The sequence below is a fragment of the Mercenaria mercenaria genome, chromosome 12 (genome assembly GCF_021730395.1).
Source record: "Mercenaria mercenaria strain notata chromosome 12, MADL_Memer_1, whole genome shotgun sequence".
NCBI classification, from domain to species: domain Eukaryota; kingdom Metazoa; phylum Mollusca; class Bivalvia; order Venerida; family Veneridae; genus Mercenaria; species Mercenaria mercenaria.
Genome location: NC_069372.1, coordinates 60,849,209 through 60,869,881, shown reverse-complemented (window position 1 = coordinate 60,869,881; position 20,673 = coordinate 60,849,209). Strand labels below are relative to the sequence as shown.

The 20,673-nt window shown below is 34.5% G+C and overlaps 1 protein-coding gene across 1 annotated transcript in view; it reads left to right on the top strand.

Annotated features, from left to right (window-relative positions):
• Window positions 1–14,256, top strand: part of LOC123534804 (atrial natriuretic peptide receptor 1-like) — a 50,437-nt gene extending 36,181 nt beyond the window's left edge. The window contains exons 11-25 of the mRNA XM_053520192.1: window positions 259–355; window positions 726–813; window positions 1,360–1,475; window positions 3,298–3,402; window positions 3,993–4,064; window positions 5,528–5,693; window positions 7,148–7,294; window positions 7,870–8,053; window positions 8,401–8,541; window positions 9,654–9,846; window positions 10,587–10,656; window positions 11,555–11,674; window positions 12,343–12,426; window positions 12,690–12,781; window positions 13,554–14,256. Of these exons, the coding sequence (XP_053376167.1) occupies window positions 259–355; window positions 726–813; window positions 1,360–1,475; window positions 3,298–3,402; window positions 3,993–4,064; window positions 5,528–5,693; window positions 7,148–7,294; window positions 7,870–8,053; window positions 8,401–8,541; window positions 9,654–9,846; window positions 10,587–10,656; window positions 11,555–11,674; window positions 12,343–12,426; window positions 12,690–12,781; window positions 13,554–13,607 (1,729 nt within the window). The 3' untranslated portion in view covers window positions 13,608–14,256. The remainder of the gene's footprint in view (window positions 1–258; window positions 356–725; window positions 814–1,359; window positions 1,476–3,297; window positions 3,403–3,992; window positions 4,065–5,527; window positions 5,694–7,147; window positions 7,295–7,869; window positions 8,054–8,400; window positions 8,542–9,653; window positions 9,847–10,586; window positions 10,657–11,554; window positions 11,675–12,342; window positions 12,427–12,689; window positions 12,782–13,553) is intronic.
• The last annotated feature ends 6,417 nt before the right edge of the window (window positions 14,257–20,673 follow it).

Below are 20,673 nucleotides of genomic sequence, written 5' to 3'. Positions count from 1 at the left end.
ACATTTATTATAGTAAAATTGCATTGACTCCATGATCCCAAAGGACCAGAAATTCTAATAAAAGTGTTGGGTTTTTTCTTTCTGATAATTTTGTATGCTATATTTAGGGAAAATGCAGTCCATAAACATATTTAGTTTTGTTTTGTTTCATATTATAATAACATTTTCGGCCTCGATGTTCACCCCGTAGCCTTCATATAGGTCTAAAATCAATACCTTAACTGTTAAATGAATAAGTAATGAATGTATTTGTAACAGGAGACGCAAGATGGAAGAAGAACTGTTATACAGTGTGTGGAAAGTTAAAGTTGATGATGTGGAACTGCAGAAATCTAAAGTTGGCTTCGGATCCAGGGTATATAAAGTACTTCTTCTTTGTAAGATCAAGAAAAGTGTCACGTGGTAGATATTGAAAAATACCGTTAAGACTAAGGTAGTCTAAAAAGACGTAAAATGCGATTGTATACATAATAAATACTAAACTCAAAGGTGCCTTAGGATAGGTGTTGGACTCCAACTGTTATAGAATTTAGAAAATTTTTGACTGTTCATACAAAATATGGAAAACCCAGTATTCAAGCATATTGCTTCTACCAGTTCCTTAGAATATACACCCTTAACAAAAGACATTATTCAATCCCGTGGGATTCTGCTGATGTTGTAACACGAAAAAAAACACGTTATTTCTACATACAAAAGAGAAAAAAATGTTTTTCATATTGTAGATGAATATGAAGTCCTTGACAGCCATACAGGAGTCCGCGAAGGATAGTGAGTCTCATCGCAGTTCTAGATCTATGAATGACATGAATGGTGCGTTCAGTGAATTCTCTTGTATAATTTTTGATAGAGATCATTGTGTTTTTGTGTCTTATATTTTTTCAATGAGATTCTTTCTTCGTTATGGACATCCCTATAAACAGTAAGAAATTTGCGTAAGTGCGCGCGTGTGTGTGTTTGTTTGTTTTTTTATCTTCTTTGTTAAATGAACCATTTCATATCATGCTTAGTAAGGACTTTAAGACTATTTTATACCTGTACTTCGTATTAGTGATACTTTTGTTGAATTAGTCACATGTGTAATGTAACCAACTGATAAACCTACCTTATGTATGAACAGTTATGCACAATCTATCATATATATGCAAGGCAATTTCAAAGGACAGTACTAACGGGCTATATCTGCACAGCCCCCGTTCCTATGACTCACAATCTTAAATCTGCACCTGAACATAGTACTAGTTGATTAAACCCTTAAATAAAATACAAAGTGGAAAGGTTTGTGTAATCCCGAGAACATAAATGCCAACAGTATATTTGTTTTCATGAAGTTTACAAAACTCTACTACATATTTTCAGTAAACGCGGAGGTTCTGATGACAACCGTTGCACTTTTCAAAGGACAGACGGTATGTGTGAGAACGGTTCGCAAGCAAAGTGTTATTGCAAAGGAAGATCTATACAGTCTGAAAACGGTATACCTTATCATAAGTTTTAAAAACCGCAGTATTGTCTGTTTGTGACCTCTTCAACACTTTCAGTTCTGTAACAGCGAACAGTTTACTTAACAAGTGTTTCTAGTTTCTGGACCAGTACTAACTTGTTTTATGCAAGTAACTGCAAACTTCTCCGGTGGAGGACGAATTAATAAATAACTTTAGACTAAATTTCTTTCTAAAATCATTATGTCACGGAAAACATAGCCTTGCCCGGGATCCGAAATTACGACCACGTGATCCGTAGATCAGCGCTCTTCCTATTATGCTAAACGGATGGGCTAAAAAAGAAAAAGAGTACACAAATGAATCCTCAGATGTTGTAAAGTGTGTCAGTAAAATAATATTTTTATGCAGCTGACACAGGTAATAGATGAAATAGCAAATGATGTAGCCTTATAATTTCAACAGAGTAGGTGGAAAAAGTACAAACTGTTGCAATATTCTGTACTGGTGAATTTAGGCTGCTTATACCTTAAAATGTCCTTTACACTGCTTGTATTAGTACTTTAAATACAAAAAGGACATTGGTTACCAATTACATATTTTGTTCATCCTGTTGATTTCACACGTTTGATCATTTTCATTCTCAAATGCGATATTATAATTTAATTTATATAAATGATTCTTAGAAATGAAACATCGTTTCATAGAAGGCCTAAATTCATACTTTGGTATGTCTAATGATTAAATTTTGGCACGTTTGGTAAACCAGAAGAAATGGCGTAACGTCATTTATCCGGATATCGTCGTACGGAAACGAAAATCATTTTATGAATTAATGTCAGTTTGTGAGTAAATTATTAAAACGGCAACGTTATCATCTTTATGGAGATAAAAAATGATATTAAATAGTTTGAAACGTGATTTAATTCCAAACAATGTCTTCAAATCAGCTTGAAATGTGAGGATCTCTAGAATCATGGGCATATATTTAAAAAACAAGCACTCAGACCAGTATATTTTATTTCACAATATTATACATCATATGTTGATTTATGATTTTAAGAAGTCTCATTAAATCAACATTATAAAAAAAATTCTATTCGCAAAAATGTCATCACATTTGTAATTTTACAATACACTCGCATTATCAAAACTTGCGTGAGGTCATTTTTTTTTTTCAAACATCCTAGCAAAAATGGGTACATGAGCTTGTTTTTTTTATTTGCCGAATTTTCTGAGTTTATTCTGAGGTTTTGAAACATCACGGCTTAATCACGTTTTACACTGTGAAAGTTCATATTAGAGCATCGCTAGAAACCAGTACAAATAGAATACATACATAAACAGAAAAACACTAATTGTTTCTTGTTAATTACTTAGTACGTATAATGGAACGTGTTTTAACTACACATGAATTTAAAACTTATTATACTATCATTAACTATTAAACTGGTATTGAATTTAAACGAAATTATTTAGAAAATCTTTAATGTTATTTCTAAGACAAAAAGGAACAACATGATTATAAATCTTGTTTCCGGAAATCCAAGTATGGAGTATAAAGATAATTATCATGCAAACATGTACTATTTCAAATCCTAAGAAATAAATATTAAAACAGTCCACAAAACTGTCACTGGGATGAGAGGCACGCATACATTTTGGCTAGAAACTATAGTAAGTAACATCTATGCAGTAAACGCCCAATGAGTAAGCCGGACATTCTAGCATTTAGTTCACTTGAATTGCAAAAATCATACCAGAACATTGAAAAAAAAAAGTTTAGTATTAAAGGAGTTGAATAAATATTATGTTGGCCAGCGACCTTTACTTAGTGAATTATTACATTTTCCAGATGCGTGAGATGATGCACGAAAACATCAATCCATTTCTTGGAGCCTGCTTTGACACGCCGTCACCTTTTATGTTATTTCTGTACTGCCCAAAAGGAAGTCTACAGGTAATTAAATTCAAGTCTATGGAAAGTCATATATGTGACCCGATAGATCGGGTTTGTTTCTCCAGAAAGAAATGTTTTAAGGACAGTCGTAGAGTTGTGTTATTGCACGACGGTACGATACGACGCTGGACGCGGGGCGAAATGATATGAAGCGATTTCATGCGAGAGGCAACATGCAAAAGTATGGATGCATTAAAATGTCATCAGTCGTATCATAGGTACCATCGCGAGTCGTGTCTAACCGTCGCAGCAAAATGTGGCCCGCCGTATTTCATCGTCGTTGCTCGCAAGTCGTATCGTATGGTCTCGCGTCAACACAACGCCGCGATAGCCTGAACAAGAGTCCGCACATTTGTAGGTGTCAAATTGTTTAAGCTTCTTGCGTATCAGCTTCTTCTATTTCGTGTTTTACTTTTTTGTAAAAATACACATCCGTCAACGGTAATTAGAATTCTTACTATTGTTCTGCTTCCAAAGCTTTGTGTTGTTAAGCAGCTGGTATCGCAACTTTTTCTTTCAGTTTACGTTTACCAAATGGAAGATAGGTGTGAATAAAATATAGTTCTTTCTTTTCATGCTATAATTTCTAGGATGTACTTGAAAACGACGAAATCAAGCTTGACGCAACTTTCAAATATTCTTTGACAATGGACCTAGTTCAGGTATATTTTTTTATCCTTATTCCATATTTTATCATTATTTCTTGCTTTTGTTGCTCTCTTTATTACATCTGATTTCTCGCGAAAAAAAATCCGATTTGCATGTGTCAGAATGACGTATTTCTTTTTAACTAAATATGATATGGCATGTTAGAGAAACTTCATAACTGGGTCAGCATTAGAATATGAAAATTGTTTTAGTAAAAAAAATGAAACGATCTATCAATTGAACATGCATTTTGCGTGATGTTTGAATTCATACATTATCGCAAAAATCTTAGAGTAAATAATTTTACAACGAATGGCAATTTTCTTGTCAGAATTGAGCTGATACATTTAGAAAATGACATAAAAATAGGTTTTACAGGAAATAATATTACTTATATCACTCTCCAGATCAAGGAGCTCATGCTAACTGAAGTGCAAAATCATGTTAACACTAATTAACCAAATGGAAACAAGTACTTGTCATCTTAACCTATGACATTTCTCAAGAAAGAAAAAATTGTTATTTCAGAATAAGTTTATATAGATCAAAATATCACGCGATTTCTTTTCAATAGTGAAATGACAAATTCCAGCCTTGACATTTGAGCTAATAGCAACTGAAACTAGTAAAATGAGAAAAAAAACGGGCAGCGACAGTCTATCAGATTTTAACCAAGCTTCGTTGTAATTGCTACACCTAAAACCTTTGAAATATCACCTAAAGGTGACAAATGATCTAAGATCTTCGATAAGTACAGTTTAAAATCTATAAGAAGATCCTATAAAACATAGAAATAATAGCGGGTTTGGTTTGACTGAGTCTTTTCATGAGAGGTAATGAAAAGTACAATACCCCTCACGCCCCTCTTGCACCACCTAAAGTTGAATTTTAATACACAGATATTGATAGACTTATGATGCCAAAGACCACATTGCTTGCTATTGACTCATATATATAGACGTTAACGTCTTAAATGAGGTTATGATAATGAAGCATACAGCAAGAGTTTGTGGCATTCAACTGAAGTTTGTTTCTTCTGTAATTCCGAAGAGCATTTTACACTCGAACATTAATTGGAAGGAACTAGAAGAATGATTCCCGCTCGTAGTCGTAGTTCATAGAGTGAACAGTTTAAAGACAAATAAATGAAAAAAAGGGACAACTGATAAAATATTTAAGCAAATAAGTAAATAAGCAAATATGTAAGTAAATATTTTATTACAATGACATCATTTCAATATGAAGACCATCGATAGTAGAGGGAACTATCGCGAGTAGGTATTTGATCCTTATATTAACCTTAGATTGATGATAATGGGACACTTATTGTCTCTAACATCGATCGTTGAATCTATCGTTACTTCTGTAATTGATTATTGAATATAAATCAATCTTTTATTTTGGATAACTTTGAGGGTAAATTTGAGGGTTACATATACTTGAAAATGGGAAGTCAACTTTTAAAACTTTTTTCAAGGGGATGATCTATATACACAACTCTAAATTGTCCGTACATGGGCGATTAAAAAGTTCGAATTGTCTTGTGGACAACAGATGGATGCTAAAGATAACAGACTTTGGTCTTGACCGGTTTTTGGATCACAATGAACAAGATAGTACGGAGGACCATCAGAAGTACAAAGGTATCCAAGAATATTTATTACTAGACGTTTCGTTTGTGCGTATAAATTTATATAAATTTAAGATATAGCGGATATTTTGATTGTTTCAGTGTATTTACCATATGAAGTCCACATGATATTTATAGCACAGGAAGTGTAAAATGTGAAAATGTCAGACAAGTGGTGTTCGTGAATGAAAGAAGATATTATCCTGGTCTTAATGTGAAATAACTCAACTTCCGATTGACTTTCATGTTCGCTCTTCTATTTTCTTTTGAAGTACTTACTTCAGGTATCACATTTTTGATAATTTGTTAGACGCAGCTTTCAGTCATTCCATCCCGGGTAAAGTCTTGGTAAGGTTAAAGGTCAAATTTACAAATCAACATCGGTATCGACTTAATATATTTATACTACTTTGAAGAATATTTGGATAAATTATAAAATATGCCTAAGGTCAATATATCTATATGCCTTTTCAAATCTTTCTTATTCCATTGAACAATTTGATACTTGATAGGCGAGTTTTAGACCAGCCCAAAATGTGAAATTAAAAAGGCAGCAGCATTATAGGGAGATATATGTGTGTTGGCTTACTTTCACATTTAAAATCACGAATATTGAAGAATTATATCACATTTCTAGCATTTTTAGTCAAATTAAGAATCGAAGAAACATTTGATCACAGGGTAATGTTATATGAACCAGGACTATAGGCTTTTTAAAAGAAAAATCAGAGATTAAAAGACGATATTAATAGGATTTTTAAACACATTTCGTGAAATCGTGAGCTATAGACGTATTTACGTAAAATCAGGAATTAATGGAGCATTATTTATTTTGTATTTTGCAAACTTGTTAACATTTGATAAAACATGAATTGAAAGAACAATTTTACTAAATTTTTACACAGATTTTCGTAAAAGTGAGAATTAAAGACATAGTTGTACCAAATCTTGAATTAAAGAAAGACCCATTTTACTTTGCTTATAATCATCGTGTTGGTAAAATCAAGAATTAAAGACAAGTTTCCTTCAAATATGTAATTAACGAAATATTTTACATTTTACTAAAAAGAACATGGATGTCCTGTAGGTAAAGCTACATTCCTAAAACGCAGCCTCCCCAAAGCGCAACCCACATCAAGCAGACGTACACACAACAAGCACGCGAACACACACACACACACACACACACACACACACACGAACACGCGCACACACACTAGGACGAAACTACCAAAAGCAAAGGAACACAGTGGGCACCGCCTTCGAATGGGCGGTGGCAAAACCACCACTGGGAAACTTTAACTGCTTTATGGTGCGCTGCACACCTGTTTTAACAATAGAAGACAGGTATATTCTTTTGAAATCAGAATAAAGAATAAGAAAAAAAACAGCATATAACTATGTATTACGAAACGAGAACAAACATTTTACTAGGTGTACTTTTAGACTTTCTTTTTGATACTATAGGAATGTTATGGACAGCACCGGAACTACTGGAAAACAGCAGTCGTATAAAAACAAAAGAGGCGGATGTTTACAGTTTTGGAATTATTCTGCATGAGATTTTCTACAGAATGGGAACGTTTGCAGGCATAAGTCACATGACAGCCAAAGGTTTGTCAGGTTTCGCAGCAGCATTGACTGCGGTCTTCATCAGTAACATATAATTTGTATTGAATTTAACAGATATAAATATCAATGTTTATAATTTACAGAAATCATGTATTAAATAAAATGTACTCTTTGAAAATGTATATAATGTATATAAAGTATTGTTGCACTAGTGAAAATTTTATGCTAATGTGTCTATTACATTTTCAACTTTTACTTTCAAAAACTGTTGTTTGCGATGTACCCTTCAAAAGAAGTTCTTTTTGTTTTTAAGATATGATTCTACATGTCTATAAGTTTAACCTTTAGCCTGCTAAATATCTAAAATGGACTGGTCCATCATTCAGTTTGGGCAATACCATTTATTATTCGAAGGGTGTCCACTGAAAATTGACTGACAAAATAACGAACAGTGCAAACCATAATGTGCAGGCTGATCTTGGTCTGCACTGGTCCCAAAGACAGAATCACTTGCCGCCAGCAGGCTTAAGGTTAAAACATGTGCTAGTATGTATACCTATTTATAAAAAAACAAAATTCTACGTTTAATAAAAAAATATTCAAAAACGGCTTTCCAGATATTGTTGGAAGGGTAAAGAATCGCGAGAATGACCCTTGTAGACCGGAACTCTTCACTGACATTCAGGAAGTGTCGCCAGAAGTTATCAAATTGATGCAGTTATGTTGGCTTGACAACGAAAATGAAAGACCATCTTTCAATATTATCAAATCTTTCATAAAGAAAAACATACAGCATGGAAAGTGAGTTTCAAATTTATTTAATGCTGTAAAACCTTTTAAGGGAGATTATGCTACTTTTCATAAATTAGTACCCTATTCTTTATCTGATAAATAACATTGCATATCTCCCTTAAAGGAAGTTTTAAAAGGTTATATTTCCGGCATTTGCTTTCTAGCATATACAGATGTCAATATTTTTTATTCGATCTTGCCATATGGTCCACTTAATACTCAGTTCTACTGCTCCATGCCCTTACTAAGCGTTACAAGGATTTTTTAAACATTTTCTGACATCGAAAATACAGGTTCTTGAAAGGGCGATGATAATATCAATAGATCTATATTTCGTTTCTTAAACAACATTACAGGAGTTCCAATATAGTGGACATAATGCTAAATCGACTGGAGAAATATGCCAGTAATCTAGAAGAACTAGTAGACCAACGAACTCAACAACTAATGCAGGAGAAACAGAAAACAGATAAACTTTTATACCGGATGTTGCCGCGGTAAGCCATTCATCATCTCATAATACCCGGTGTTATTGTTTGTACCAGATGTTATTAATTAACTGGTGTTACCCGTTAACCAGTTCTTTTCATGATTTTATGGATGTTACTGCGGTAAACTATTACTATCTTTAAACCAGCTTACTTGGTCCTGTCATGGTATTCCTTACCTTTTCTGGAAAAGGACAGTAGGTCAAACTGCAGAATACCTTAAATGACATCTCCTAACAAACTATGATCGCAATGTTGCTAAATTTGACCTTACGCATCATTACAACGAAATCAACCAAAGGTATTAAAAAAAGTATGATTGCTTGAACAGAATGTCGGGAGATCATATATTTGAAATTTATTTGTCAGTGCTACAGAATCCATCATCACCAAACTTTTTTTTAAAGTTTCATGGACTATATCTGGTCATGACAGCCAAAATAAAGCGAGCTCGTCGTACATTACAGTATTCTCATTAAGTAGTCAATAAAAGACGTACTTCCAAGTAACAGCTACCAAACTCGCTTCAAATGGTATTTTTTTTTTTGCGTATTTCCACTACAATCAAATTAGCTAAAAACTCGAATTAAAGAAACCCTTCAAACGTTTTTTTTTCAAATTATCTTACTGAATGTTACCGAACGCCATGAAAAACATTTTCCACTTGTATATAGTGAAATTTAATTGGTTGTCTAACAAGGTTGGTAGTTAAATTCATGGAAATACATTTAAATGACATCTCCTCGTAAATTCTTATAATAAAGATGTGTATGAAGAACAACATTCAGAATTAATTGCCAAACAGTAACAGTTGTTTGTTAAAGATGCAGCGATTGTTCATATTTTCATATATGAAATTTGGGTTCAGTATATATAAAGTCATCTTGCCCAAAACTTTGAAGTATTTTCTGAAAAGTGGGCCAAGTGAGCCTCACCTCACTGTCCTGTCTTCAGACATTGAATCGGACCATCATGACACTATTGTCTACAATCAGTTCACATTTTTGTTAAATCTTATAATAAATAGTTATAAGTACAAATTCAAAATCAAAGCCGGGATATGGAGCCACATAATACTACAAACATACAAAATAAACACTGAAAGTTTGTTCCAATTTCAGGAGTTGTGCTGATAAACTGAAGCTCGGGGAAAACGTGCTACCAGAACTGTATGAAGCAGCTACGGTGTTCTTTTCGGACATTGTTGGTTTCACCACACTTGCTTCTAAAAGCTCGCCGATGCAAGTCGTTGACCTTTTGAATGACCTTTATACCTGTTTTGATGATATAATTTCAAGCTACGACGCTTATAAGGTAAATCATATAATACTAAAATGATTTATTATAGTTCACTATTGCAGGTCTATAACGAATGGATATGTGGACAATGTGATATTCATGGGATGTCATTAAAATCTGTGACCAAGCAACATAATATCATACTCGGTTTGATTGAGTCATTGAAATGTGCAACACCCCTCACGCCCTCGAGTACGGGCTAAAGCGTAATTCTATTTATGTAAAATATGATTATTCTAAGCACCCCCCCCACTCCCGAAAAAAACAACAGAAAATGTACAATGTAAGGTATGGTAACTCCAGAAGTAACTTCTCAGCCAATATATTAATATATTTGTTATCTATATTGCGTCATTGTTTTAATCAGTACTGAATTAAATAAAAGTGAAAAGCAAACGTCCGATTTTAACGAGGAATATCAAATTATATTTTTTGAAAATAGTGTATATCTTTTCAGCTATATACTTTCATTTTTAGTGACCAGAATTGCTTTAACTTGCCATCTTTGATACGAGAGACTGTCTTTTGCAGTATATACGTAGAAATGTTTGAATGAACCGTTTTACAGTTTGTAAGAACAGAAATGATCAATTTGAATGTCTCATCCTGTGAAACTTTTCAAGGTGCACATTTTAAGATTTATTTCTGCTGAAATGATCACGAGTGTTATAATTTAAAAAAAAATGATAAGAACTTGATTTTACATTTTTATAGGCAGAAACTATAGGTAGAACTTGATTTTACATTTTTTATAGGTAGAGACTATAGGTGACGCCTATCTTGTTGTAAGCGGAATACCAACAAGAAACGGAGATCTCCACGCAGGTTTTTCATTATCTATGTTTGGATTCTCACATTGCATATCCATTAAATTATTTTCATAGTACTACATACTGTTTACACCAAATTTCCTTGCCACAAAGGATAAAGCTGTTCATAATACATTCTTTTATTTCACTGTCTATGTTACTTAATAAGTATTGAATTTTAAAACATTGTGTTAAAGGACTATATGTTACACTGGTAATAGCTAAATATGCCATCCACATCAAGATAATATAAGAATTTCTTTACTTAACGTCGGTTTTAACAAACATATTAAACGCTAGCTAATACAAGCTATTTTCCGACAAAACAAGACTATCATTTAACATACAAACAAACAAACAAACAAACTCATGTTAACATGCTGTACCAATTCACGAAGTTATGAGATAGTAGAAAGGTATCAAACTTTGAAAATCAAATAACTAAAAAAAAACCCCTAAATTTAGAAGAACCCGATGGGAACTGTATTTACAGCGTAAACATTTTTATATCTCTTGTCTTTGATTGTAATTTGTTCGTGATAAGAATTTAATTTGCATATTTAGGCATTGGATCAGGAATATTTTTACAGCGGTCAAATCTGAAACTTAAAAAAGCAATTAATTTTAATGTTAACTATTGCAAACATTCCACATGGCCACAAGATGGTACTGGCTCGGCGCAATTTGACTGGTTTGAAAAGATATAGGAAGCATGTAATATTCAACTGGTCAAAACGCAATCAGCAAAAATTTCAGGCCGAGATCTTTGAAAGAAAATTTAAGCATTTGATTGTTGTCAACCCAGTAGTCATGTGTGATTTTTGGCATCGTGTGTCATCTTTTTGATTCAAAAACTTTTACAAAAATGCTGCTGTAAGTGTCATTCATAAAATTTTCTGATACTTTTTAACCAGGGATAATTGCTGACATGTCTATCGATATGATTGCCGCTACTGGGAAGTTTAAAATAAAACACTTACCGGATGAAGAAGTCCAAGTTCGTATAGGCATGCACACTGGACCATGTTGCGCAGGTATATCCTATGTGAATTATTGCTGTTGTAACACTCATTTACTATATGAATATGCTATATTTTAACTTAATCTTTTTCATTTAATGAAAAGTTAATATTCTTTTATTTTGACTTTCATTGAAATTTTACGACCCTACAAAGTGGCAGCCATTTTTTCCATTGAAGCATATTAGCATCTCAGTAACTGTAATGGTGGTTAATCTTTCAAGGTCAAGAAATTTCGGTAAGTCCCAAACGATCCGCCATTTTCTGAAACTTCTAAAGCTGTCCTTTCTTTTTTTTTTTATTAATGAACTTATTTAAAAAAAGAAAGAAAGAAAAAGAAAAACACTTTAAAAGTTAGAATTATGGATGTTGAAGTATCATTAAGGATTGTTACACATTTTCTATGACTTTTACTTACAGCTATGAACTGAATACTGGTTAATATAATAGTGTATGTGTTGCATTTCACTGAATCACTGACTTTGTTGTTTTACAGCAACTTATATGAATTAATCTCCTCTAACAGTACAAGTAACTTATAAACAATTACGCAAAGTTAAACTAACAATTTGCTTCACAGCTGAACATTTCATAATGTCATATTTAGAATTGGTTGAGTTTGGGATAGATATCTCAAAATAACAGATTTGGTATAATCATCTTTAATTTTATGGTATGCTCAGGTGTGGTAGGACTGTCGATGCCAAGATATTGTCTGTTCGGCGACACCGTCAATACTGCAAGTAGAATGGAATCTAATGGCTCAGGTAAGATATAGCATTTCCCTTCTGAATTAAAAAAAAATACAGAAATAAATACTTTTCAAATTACAAAATAGTGCAAATCGAGTGGTGACATGAAGTTTTAGCTCCATTTAATGACTGGCCTAATAGTCTTGTTTTATTTCAACATACTATAGTTCACAAAAAAAAAAAAAACGATTTCTACAAACAATAAAGTTTTTTTATATCGAAACAAACTTCGTGTATCGAGAAAATGTTTATGAGTACATGTTACCAAATTACTTCAGCGAACAAGATTCATCTCAGCGAAACAGCCCATAAAGCATTACATTTACTGGGAGGATACGAGACCTCTTTCAGAGCTGAAATACCAATCAAGGTAGGATAATGAAGCTGCTCAATTTCTATAATGAACTTGTCTAGCTTTCAATTTAGACAGTACCATTAACATCTAAAAGGGGAGCTTACCAAAATGATATTGCCTGAATGGCGAACAATACAGATAATGATCAGACTGCGCGGATGTGCAGACTGATAAAGTAAATTTTATTTACTGTCGCTTTGTGAAACAATTAACATAAGCTCTGTAGAGCTTTTGGGCGACCCTATTTTAACAACAGTTAAAACCAATTATACCTCACCCCCAGCAATTTGCTGGTACCCACTTACAGCTGGGCCGACTGAGATAATCGTGATAAAGTGCCTTGCACAAGGACACACAGCAATGGGAGTAGCCAGGATTCGAACCAGGGGCCTTCACCTCCGTAGGAAAGCGTCTTAGCCCTCTCGACCACTGCGACCACTTAAAATATCATGATTATGATCTACGCTGGTCGCAAAGGCAGAATCAGTCGTGTCCAGCATGAAAAAGGTTAAAACTTTTTTATTGTTTTGTTGTGAATACTTTTAATATATCGATTTGAAAATACCTCATTCATCCGTCACAAATATTGAAGTTTATAAAGGCACGTCCTCGGCTTTTTTCAACGCAAACTTGGTGTTCCGTGCAAAAACCTGAACCTAATGAAAAATATTTGTCTCACTAGTACAACGTACATGACGAGAAGTTAGTATCTTGACCATGTGACATATTTCTATAGAATTCAAACAGAGGAGATTCAAAAATGATTGCAGTTCTTCTAATTTTACAGGGTAAAGGGCTGATGCGGACATACTGGCTGGAAAGTTCACCTAACAAAGGTTAAAGGACCAGCAAAACACCAACATTCACACTTAATCTAGAACTTAATTTTATATTACAAAGCATATCACATTTATATGATATTTGATATGAAAAATAGCAGCAGAGCTTTGTAAATAGCTACATGGAATATATTTCAATGTATGTACGTGTCTCATAAGCCATCTTGGCTGGTCCTTTCAGTAGAGATGAAACTATAATAAAACAAACACTTTACTTTACTTTTGCAGTATCCAAAACAGAAAAAGGAGGAATAGTATCTCCATCAAAATGTAGAGACATAGAATTATTTGATGTCAAGCAAGTAATTGTTAATGTCATTAAATTAATAGAAGTTTGTATCATTGTTGAACACAGCGCAATGAAAAACTATCTCAATAACATATTGGGAAGATCGAATATCAGTACCATTTTATAATAGTATGTTCAAGTTACAAGAACTCCGTTTAAAATTCATTCAACTTTATCATTATACCAGACCAAGTATATACAAATCAGTTGAATTATTCCAGTCGAACAACATTATGTGTATTCTTGAATATTTAGGAAAATACATTAGCCTAGGTAGCAAACTGAGACACCAGTCGCTCCTTGCTTTATTTGATACATCCATAGTGCAATTGACTTTGTTTTCTGAATGCATGTTTGAGTTCTGTGAAAACTTTAGGGTATATATGGTACTGCATAATCAAACAAATATGTGCAAAGTATGACAGGTTTTATACACTCAACAAAATTCCTAATCGGTCAGTTTATATTGTATTACTATTTTGTTATTAATGCATGTATTTACAAGAAATTTCACATACCGACATTTGAATGGGTACTGCAGCTAATTATTGATTTATTTTTGGCCGACTCACGGCCAACGTAACAGCATTAGGCGTTTTGACCAATATAGCATATTTTGCACGTGCAGGGCATATGCACCAATATGCTCGTGTTCATTAAAACTTTTGGCACTATTGACGAATGTCCTGCTAGAAAAACACATAACATGGTGAAAATGACACAAAAGCAACGCGCACGAGCTGTCGGAATTTTACAACAAAATTCAAAATCGGTCACTTCAATTAATTGTACTTGGGTTAAATTTCGTAAAAGGAGCTCGGATGGTCGATAGCCACCGGTTGAAGGTTCTAGATCTTGTAAACGGAAATAAGGTTAAAAATGGAAGTAACCATCAAAGTAATAGCTACAAACAAATTATATCAATACTGCTTTGAAATTGCAAAAATAAATTGCCCACGTGTCGTTAATGTATCCCCGGCTAGAAACATTCCGACAGCTTGATCGCGTTGCTCTTGTGTCAATTTTACCATAATACGTGTTTTTCTTGTAGGACTTTCGTCAGTAATGACAAAGGTGTAAACGGACACGTGCATGTTGGTGCACATGCCATGCACGTGCAATAACGCTATTTGTTGAAACGCCTAATGAGGTTACTTTGGCCCTAAGTCGGCCAAAATTAAATTAATAATTAGTTACAGTACCTATTCAAATGTCGGTATGCGAAATTTCGTGTGAATACAGGCATTATTTTACAAAATAACAATACAACATAAACTGACCGATTAGGAATTTAGTTGCGTGTATATAAATCTCTGCTTAATTAGTGAACATCTATTATCCACACAAAGAGGTCTACAATGTCAATATATTTTTCGTGCCCTACACATTTTTTTGTGGGATGGGGTGCACCTAGGGTTGCCCTTGTCCGTCTCTCCGTTCAAATTTGTGCCATGCATTTCTCAAAAAGTACTTGACCCAGAGTCATCAAACCTCACAGGATTGTTAGGTTAGTCGTTAGTTGTTAGTCAAAAACATCCATGAAATGGGCTTAGGTTTGTGTCGTCTGTAACACCAGACCAGAGTTATAGCAAATGACTTAGTTAAAAATATGAAAGAAGAGAACAAAAGTTTGTGTCGCACGTATATTCGAACGTATTTGACCTATGATCATGAAACATAATAAAAATATTATTTGAAGCATGTGAAAATGTACATCTGGGGTTCTGTTCGGGATTTCTGTCGGTCAGACCAGAGTTATGGCCCGGGAATTTGTTATATAGCATGTGAAGTTGTGCATCTGGATTCTAGGAGCACAACGTCTATCTGTTCCTCATTATTCAGTGCCTATGCTGGGACTCCAAACATTGGTTTTTCCATTTATAGATGTCTATATGCTTCGATGAACGTGCTCAAGGACTTTGCAGCTTTTGTTTTGTAAGGTTTAACGTCGCATCGACACAATTACAGGTAATACGGCGATTTTTCCAGTTTTTCATGGTGGAGGAAGACCCCTTGGGCCCCTCTGTGCATTATTTCATCCCGAGCGGGCACCTGGATAGAAACACCTACCTTCCGTAAGCCCTCACTTGAAGAATTCAACGCCCCGGGTGAAACTCGAACCCCGATCGGTAAAGTCACTAAAGTGCAAGTGATTCGAAGTCAGTGACCTAACCACTCGGCCACGGAGGTCCCCCATACATTGTAAAGCACTGTAAGTGAAGTTACATTTGACCCCGTGCTAGGTAGCTAGAGGGATTTTGCAAATTTCATTACATCTCCGACATCTCGGGACCTTCCCTTAGATGTGTTAAACCTGAAATTCTAACTTAAGAGGACGAGGAATAATTTCTGAAATGTTGTTGTCATATATAACTGGGATACGGTGAAGGTTATTTAAGACAAAATTCTTAAAGACATCTATCAATCACGCTTAAGTGATTGTGTTATGCATCTAGAAAAACAAGACAAGTCACGTAACCTCTGGAATGTTAACAATGTTTTTGCTATGGTTTGAGCTAATTGCCTTGTTTTTAAACGTTAGTCAACCCCGTTTCACATTGACATAGATTTTACTGAGACAAACATCAACAAAAATTTCTGTGATTTGATCTTGTGAACTAGTTTTTGATAACCCAGTATCAAATTTGACCTAAATTTCATAAAAATAAGAAATGAAGGGTCATGACTCAACCGAAAATCATGGAACATGAAGATGATCGTTAAGTTTATGAAATTCCTCCAGGTACAGCAGCAATTGCACACACAAGTTCACATTATACACATCTAGGAAAGTGACCACAGACTTTCTTTGGCAGACTTGTTTTACGAATCAGAATAACTTGAACAATACTGGATGAGGTCCTCCAAAGAACACTAATCACTAGCACGATAAAAATTAAAATTCGGACCCGAAGTTTTTGACAAGTTCTCCGCAGGGTTTTACAATGTACATATAACATAGCCCTCTGTCAGCCATGTTTCAGAGGGTCACCTAAAGAACATTTCTTTAAAAACATTCTGAAATCTGTCTTTTTATTCAGTTGTCATGACAACCAGTGCTTTGCTTGGAATATAATTTTTGAACCACTTTGATAGAGTATCATCCAATGAACATATCAACTTCCGCCAAATGGTTTTAACAGTGTTGACAAGGTTTTTCTATGAAGAGAAGTGTGGACATTCCGGCTGATGACGGAAATTTGGCTGAGTGATCACAATAGCTCACCTCGAAAACATCGTTGTAACATTATCCCCTTATATGACAAATTAATAACAATTAAAGCCCTAGTTTCTTATTTTGCTTACCAGATCGAAAAATTCAAGCATTCTGTCTCCGCTGACATTTCTTATATACCGAAGTATTCATCACCAGTATTGTGGAACATAAGAATATGATCTAAAAGATGAACACAGGTTGCAAGTTTTTACCCTAATTTATTTATTTATCAAACAGTAAAGACATTTGTAAAGCAATCAACACATATACATACACACATAAAACTTTCAAAACATAAATAATGGACACAGAATATATTATCCACCTCTCTTAACCATACAGATGATTGTTGTCATATAACAAAAAATACACAAATGTTTAAAAAAAGAGACCCAAATGGGCTTAAGTCGCTCAATTTAAACGTTCTTTTGACCGGATCTGTTGAACATCCATAAAGCTACATTGATTAGCCCCTAAAACTCTACAACCATTTGGACTTCTCGAGAACTGACCATTAGTTTATAGTAATTTTCGAATTATAGTGTTTTTTCGACTTTGATGAAAGCTTCAAGATTATTGTAGCTTCCTGTAAAAATAAGTAATAAGTCATGGTCTTGACCCCCGTTGTGCTCGAACCCACGATCCCTGGATTGAGCAGCCGACACCTTATCCACTAAACCGCTGCTCCCCTTGAGTTTTGACCATTAAAGAGGTTCGGTTAAGCATAAGAAGAAATCGTTTACGTTTTTTGTAGCCTTGTCAGCTCCTAGAAGGGACCAAACTGAACCATTTGAACAAACTAAGAGGTCTATACAACGATGCTACAGATGCTACAGACCAAGTTTAGATACATCTGACAACTGGTTAATATTTTATTGATATATTTCCTTGTTAGCTCTGGCGACCCCTTAAAGTGGAGCTATCAAAACCAAGTTTTTCTATGATTAACCATATGACATCGTGTACATAAACCTATAAACGAGTTTACTAACAACGAAGATATTGAAAAGAAATATTACGTATCTAGGATTAAAACCCAAGATCTTTATGCAAATGCTACATTTTATATCCCCTGCCAAACAAAGTTGATGGGGGTATATTGGAATCACACTGTCCCTCTGTTCGTTCGTCCAATTCTTCTGAACATTACATCTATACTATTACTTCACTACTAATGAAAAGGTTACGAGAAATTTTATAGACCTAGACCCAGCTGTTCGAAACTTCAACATGCTGTTAAACTAACCGCCTGTTAAATTTTGACTCAAAACATTAGCAATGATGGGAACCACTAGTATGATGTTTTAATTTTACTGTAAAGACGTTTTAGTGCTCATAATTCTAAAATAATAATGATTTACTAAGTCCTCTAAAATATCCAAATGTAACTCTAAAAGTTAATCAACCGTTAGTTTGATCCCCTGTTAAAGTTTCGAACAACTGGGCCTTGGTGTTCATCACCCGAAGAGATACACATTACAGGATAATCCCGGTCTGAGATTCCAAAGGGCAGAAAGCTTTAGTATTTTGCCGTTGCATGATATTGGCATACGCTCGTGAGCACTACTTCTCCAAAACTGACAAGAGTTTTTAGACTTTTAGTACATGACCTACAGATTGTGTATATCACAAGTTAATCCACGTTAGTGGATCGTCAAGGGAAGATAAATCAACAGTAGTTATTGTTTGGATTGATTATTTTGTCCAGTGACAATGAGCAGGCTGGGGGTATTAGTTGATTATTATATCTTAAAAAAAGAACAACCTTGGAAGAGTATCATCCATTGCACATCTTGGCCATGTTTCAGCAACTTTTGCCAAATCCTGGTTTTAATAGTGTTAGCAAGGTTTTTCTATGAAGAGAAGTGTGGACATTCTGGCTGATGACGGACAACTATTGAGTGATCACAATAACTCACCTAAAACATATCGTGCTCAGGAGAGCTACAATAGTTGTAACATTATCCCATTATATGACAAACAAGCATATTCGATGAATTGGTATCACTCTGTCGCCAACGGCGAATGCTAAAATTGTAAATGTATAGGAATACATCGTTGGGCGTCCGGCGGATGTTTGATATCCAAAGGGGGGTTGCATCCGTTGTAATCGTTGGTTATATAATGTCATAATCCGTGATTTCGATATTATATCAATTCTGGCGGGCATCTTTACTATAAAAGGTTTGAAAAAGTATAAACCAGGGGAAGACAAATAAGTTGGATAGATGCTGATAAATTACTAGTACGTGATAGAAATGCATGTGGATTTTGTTACGTGAATAAAGAACAATTAAATTTTGTGAAACTTGTGTAATTGCTAAAATAAGTACTAAAAGTAGAATAATTACGATGTGGTCCTTTACTTTGTGTAATCAGTCTAATGTCTATAAAATCAAGAAATGTGTCACCACACCCTCGCCAAATGGGTTTGTGTTGAGTAATGGCAGAGAAATGTATCGGGCAAAAAGTTAAGGATGTTTCTAAGAAGCAAATAATTTCATTAAAATTGAACCTAAAAGAAAAGAGTCCTTAAGAGAGAGCACAATCAAGTAAAAAATCTGGAACGTGGGTGGTGACGGTGGGGAGGAGGGGGGGAGTGTATACAACTTTGATAAATATTCATGTAAGGTTTGAAAAATTAAACAAGAGGGCCAACATGGCCCTAGGTCGCTCACCTGAGTAACATACCATAACAGTGTAAATATGTCTGACCTAGTGATTTCATGGATACAAATATTCTCACAAATTTTCATTTATATTGCACCAAAACTGTGGCCTCGAGTGCAAACAAGCATTTTCTTGATTTGACCTAGTGACCTAGTTTTTGACACTACATGACCCAGATTTGTACTTTTCCAGTATTTCATAAAAACAAACATTCTGACAAAGTTTCAGGAAGATTTCAGCAAGAAAGTGGCCTCTAGAGTGTAAACAAGTTTTTCCTTTGATTTGACAGTATGTATATAGTATATTAACAAAAAAACAAAGTCTGTAACTGTACAGATTTTTTTTCTGAAAGAATCTTACATACACCATGCAATATTGTGTCTACAAGCGGACAGACAGACAGGCAACCTGAAACCAGTATACCCCGCCCCCTTACAACATCGTCGTTCTGGGGGTACAATAATAAAACCTCAACCTCTATTTGGAACAAAACGAAGTAAAGTTGATAGACCCTTGCTACGAAAAGCGGTGAGAACAGCTGCAAGGCTGAATACGACCAGAGAAATGAAGTCAGTTATTGACAAGAAGTCGATTGAAATATAGGAAGAACATAAAAAAGTTGGAAACAAATAAGTTAAGGTAGGAGTTGCTGATGAAATTCAAGTTAGGTGTGATGACATAGACAGAAGTAATAGTATGGAATTACGTAAGATGTTTGTTTGTTTTGGGTTTAACGCCGTTTTTCAACAGTATTTCAGTCATGTAACGGCGGGCAGTTAACCTAACCAGTATTCCTGAATTCTGTACCAGTACAAACCTGTTCTCCGCAAGTAACTGCCAACTTCCCCACATGAATCAGAGGTGGAGGACTAATGATTTCAGACACAATGTC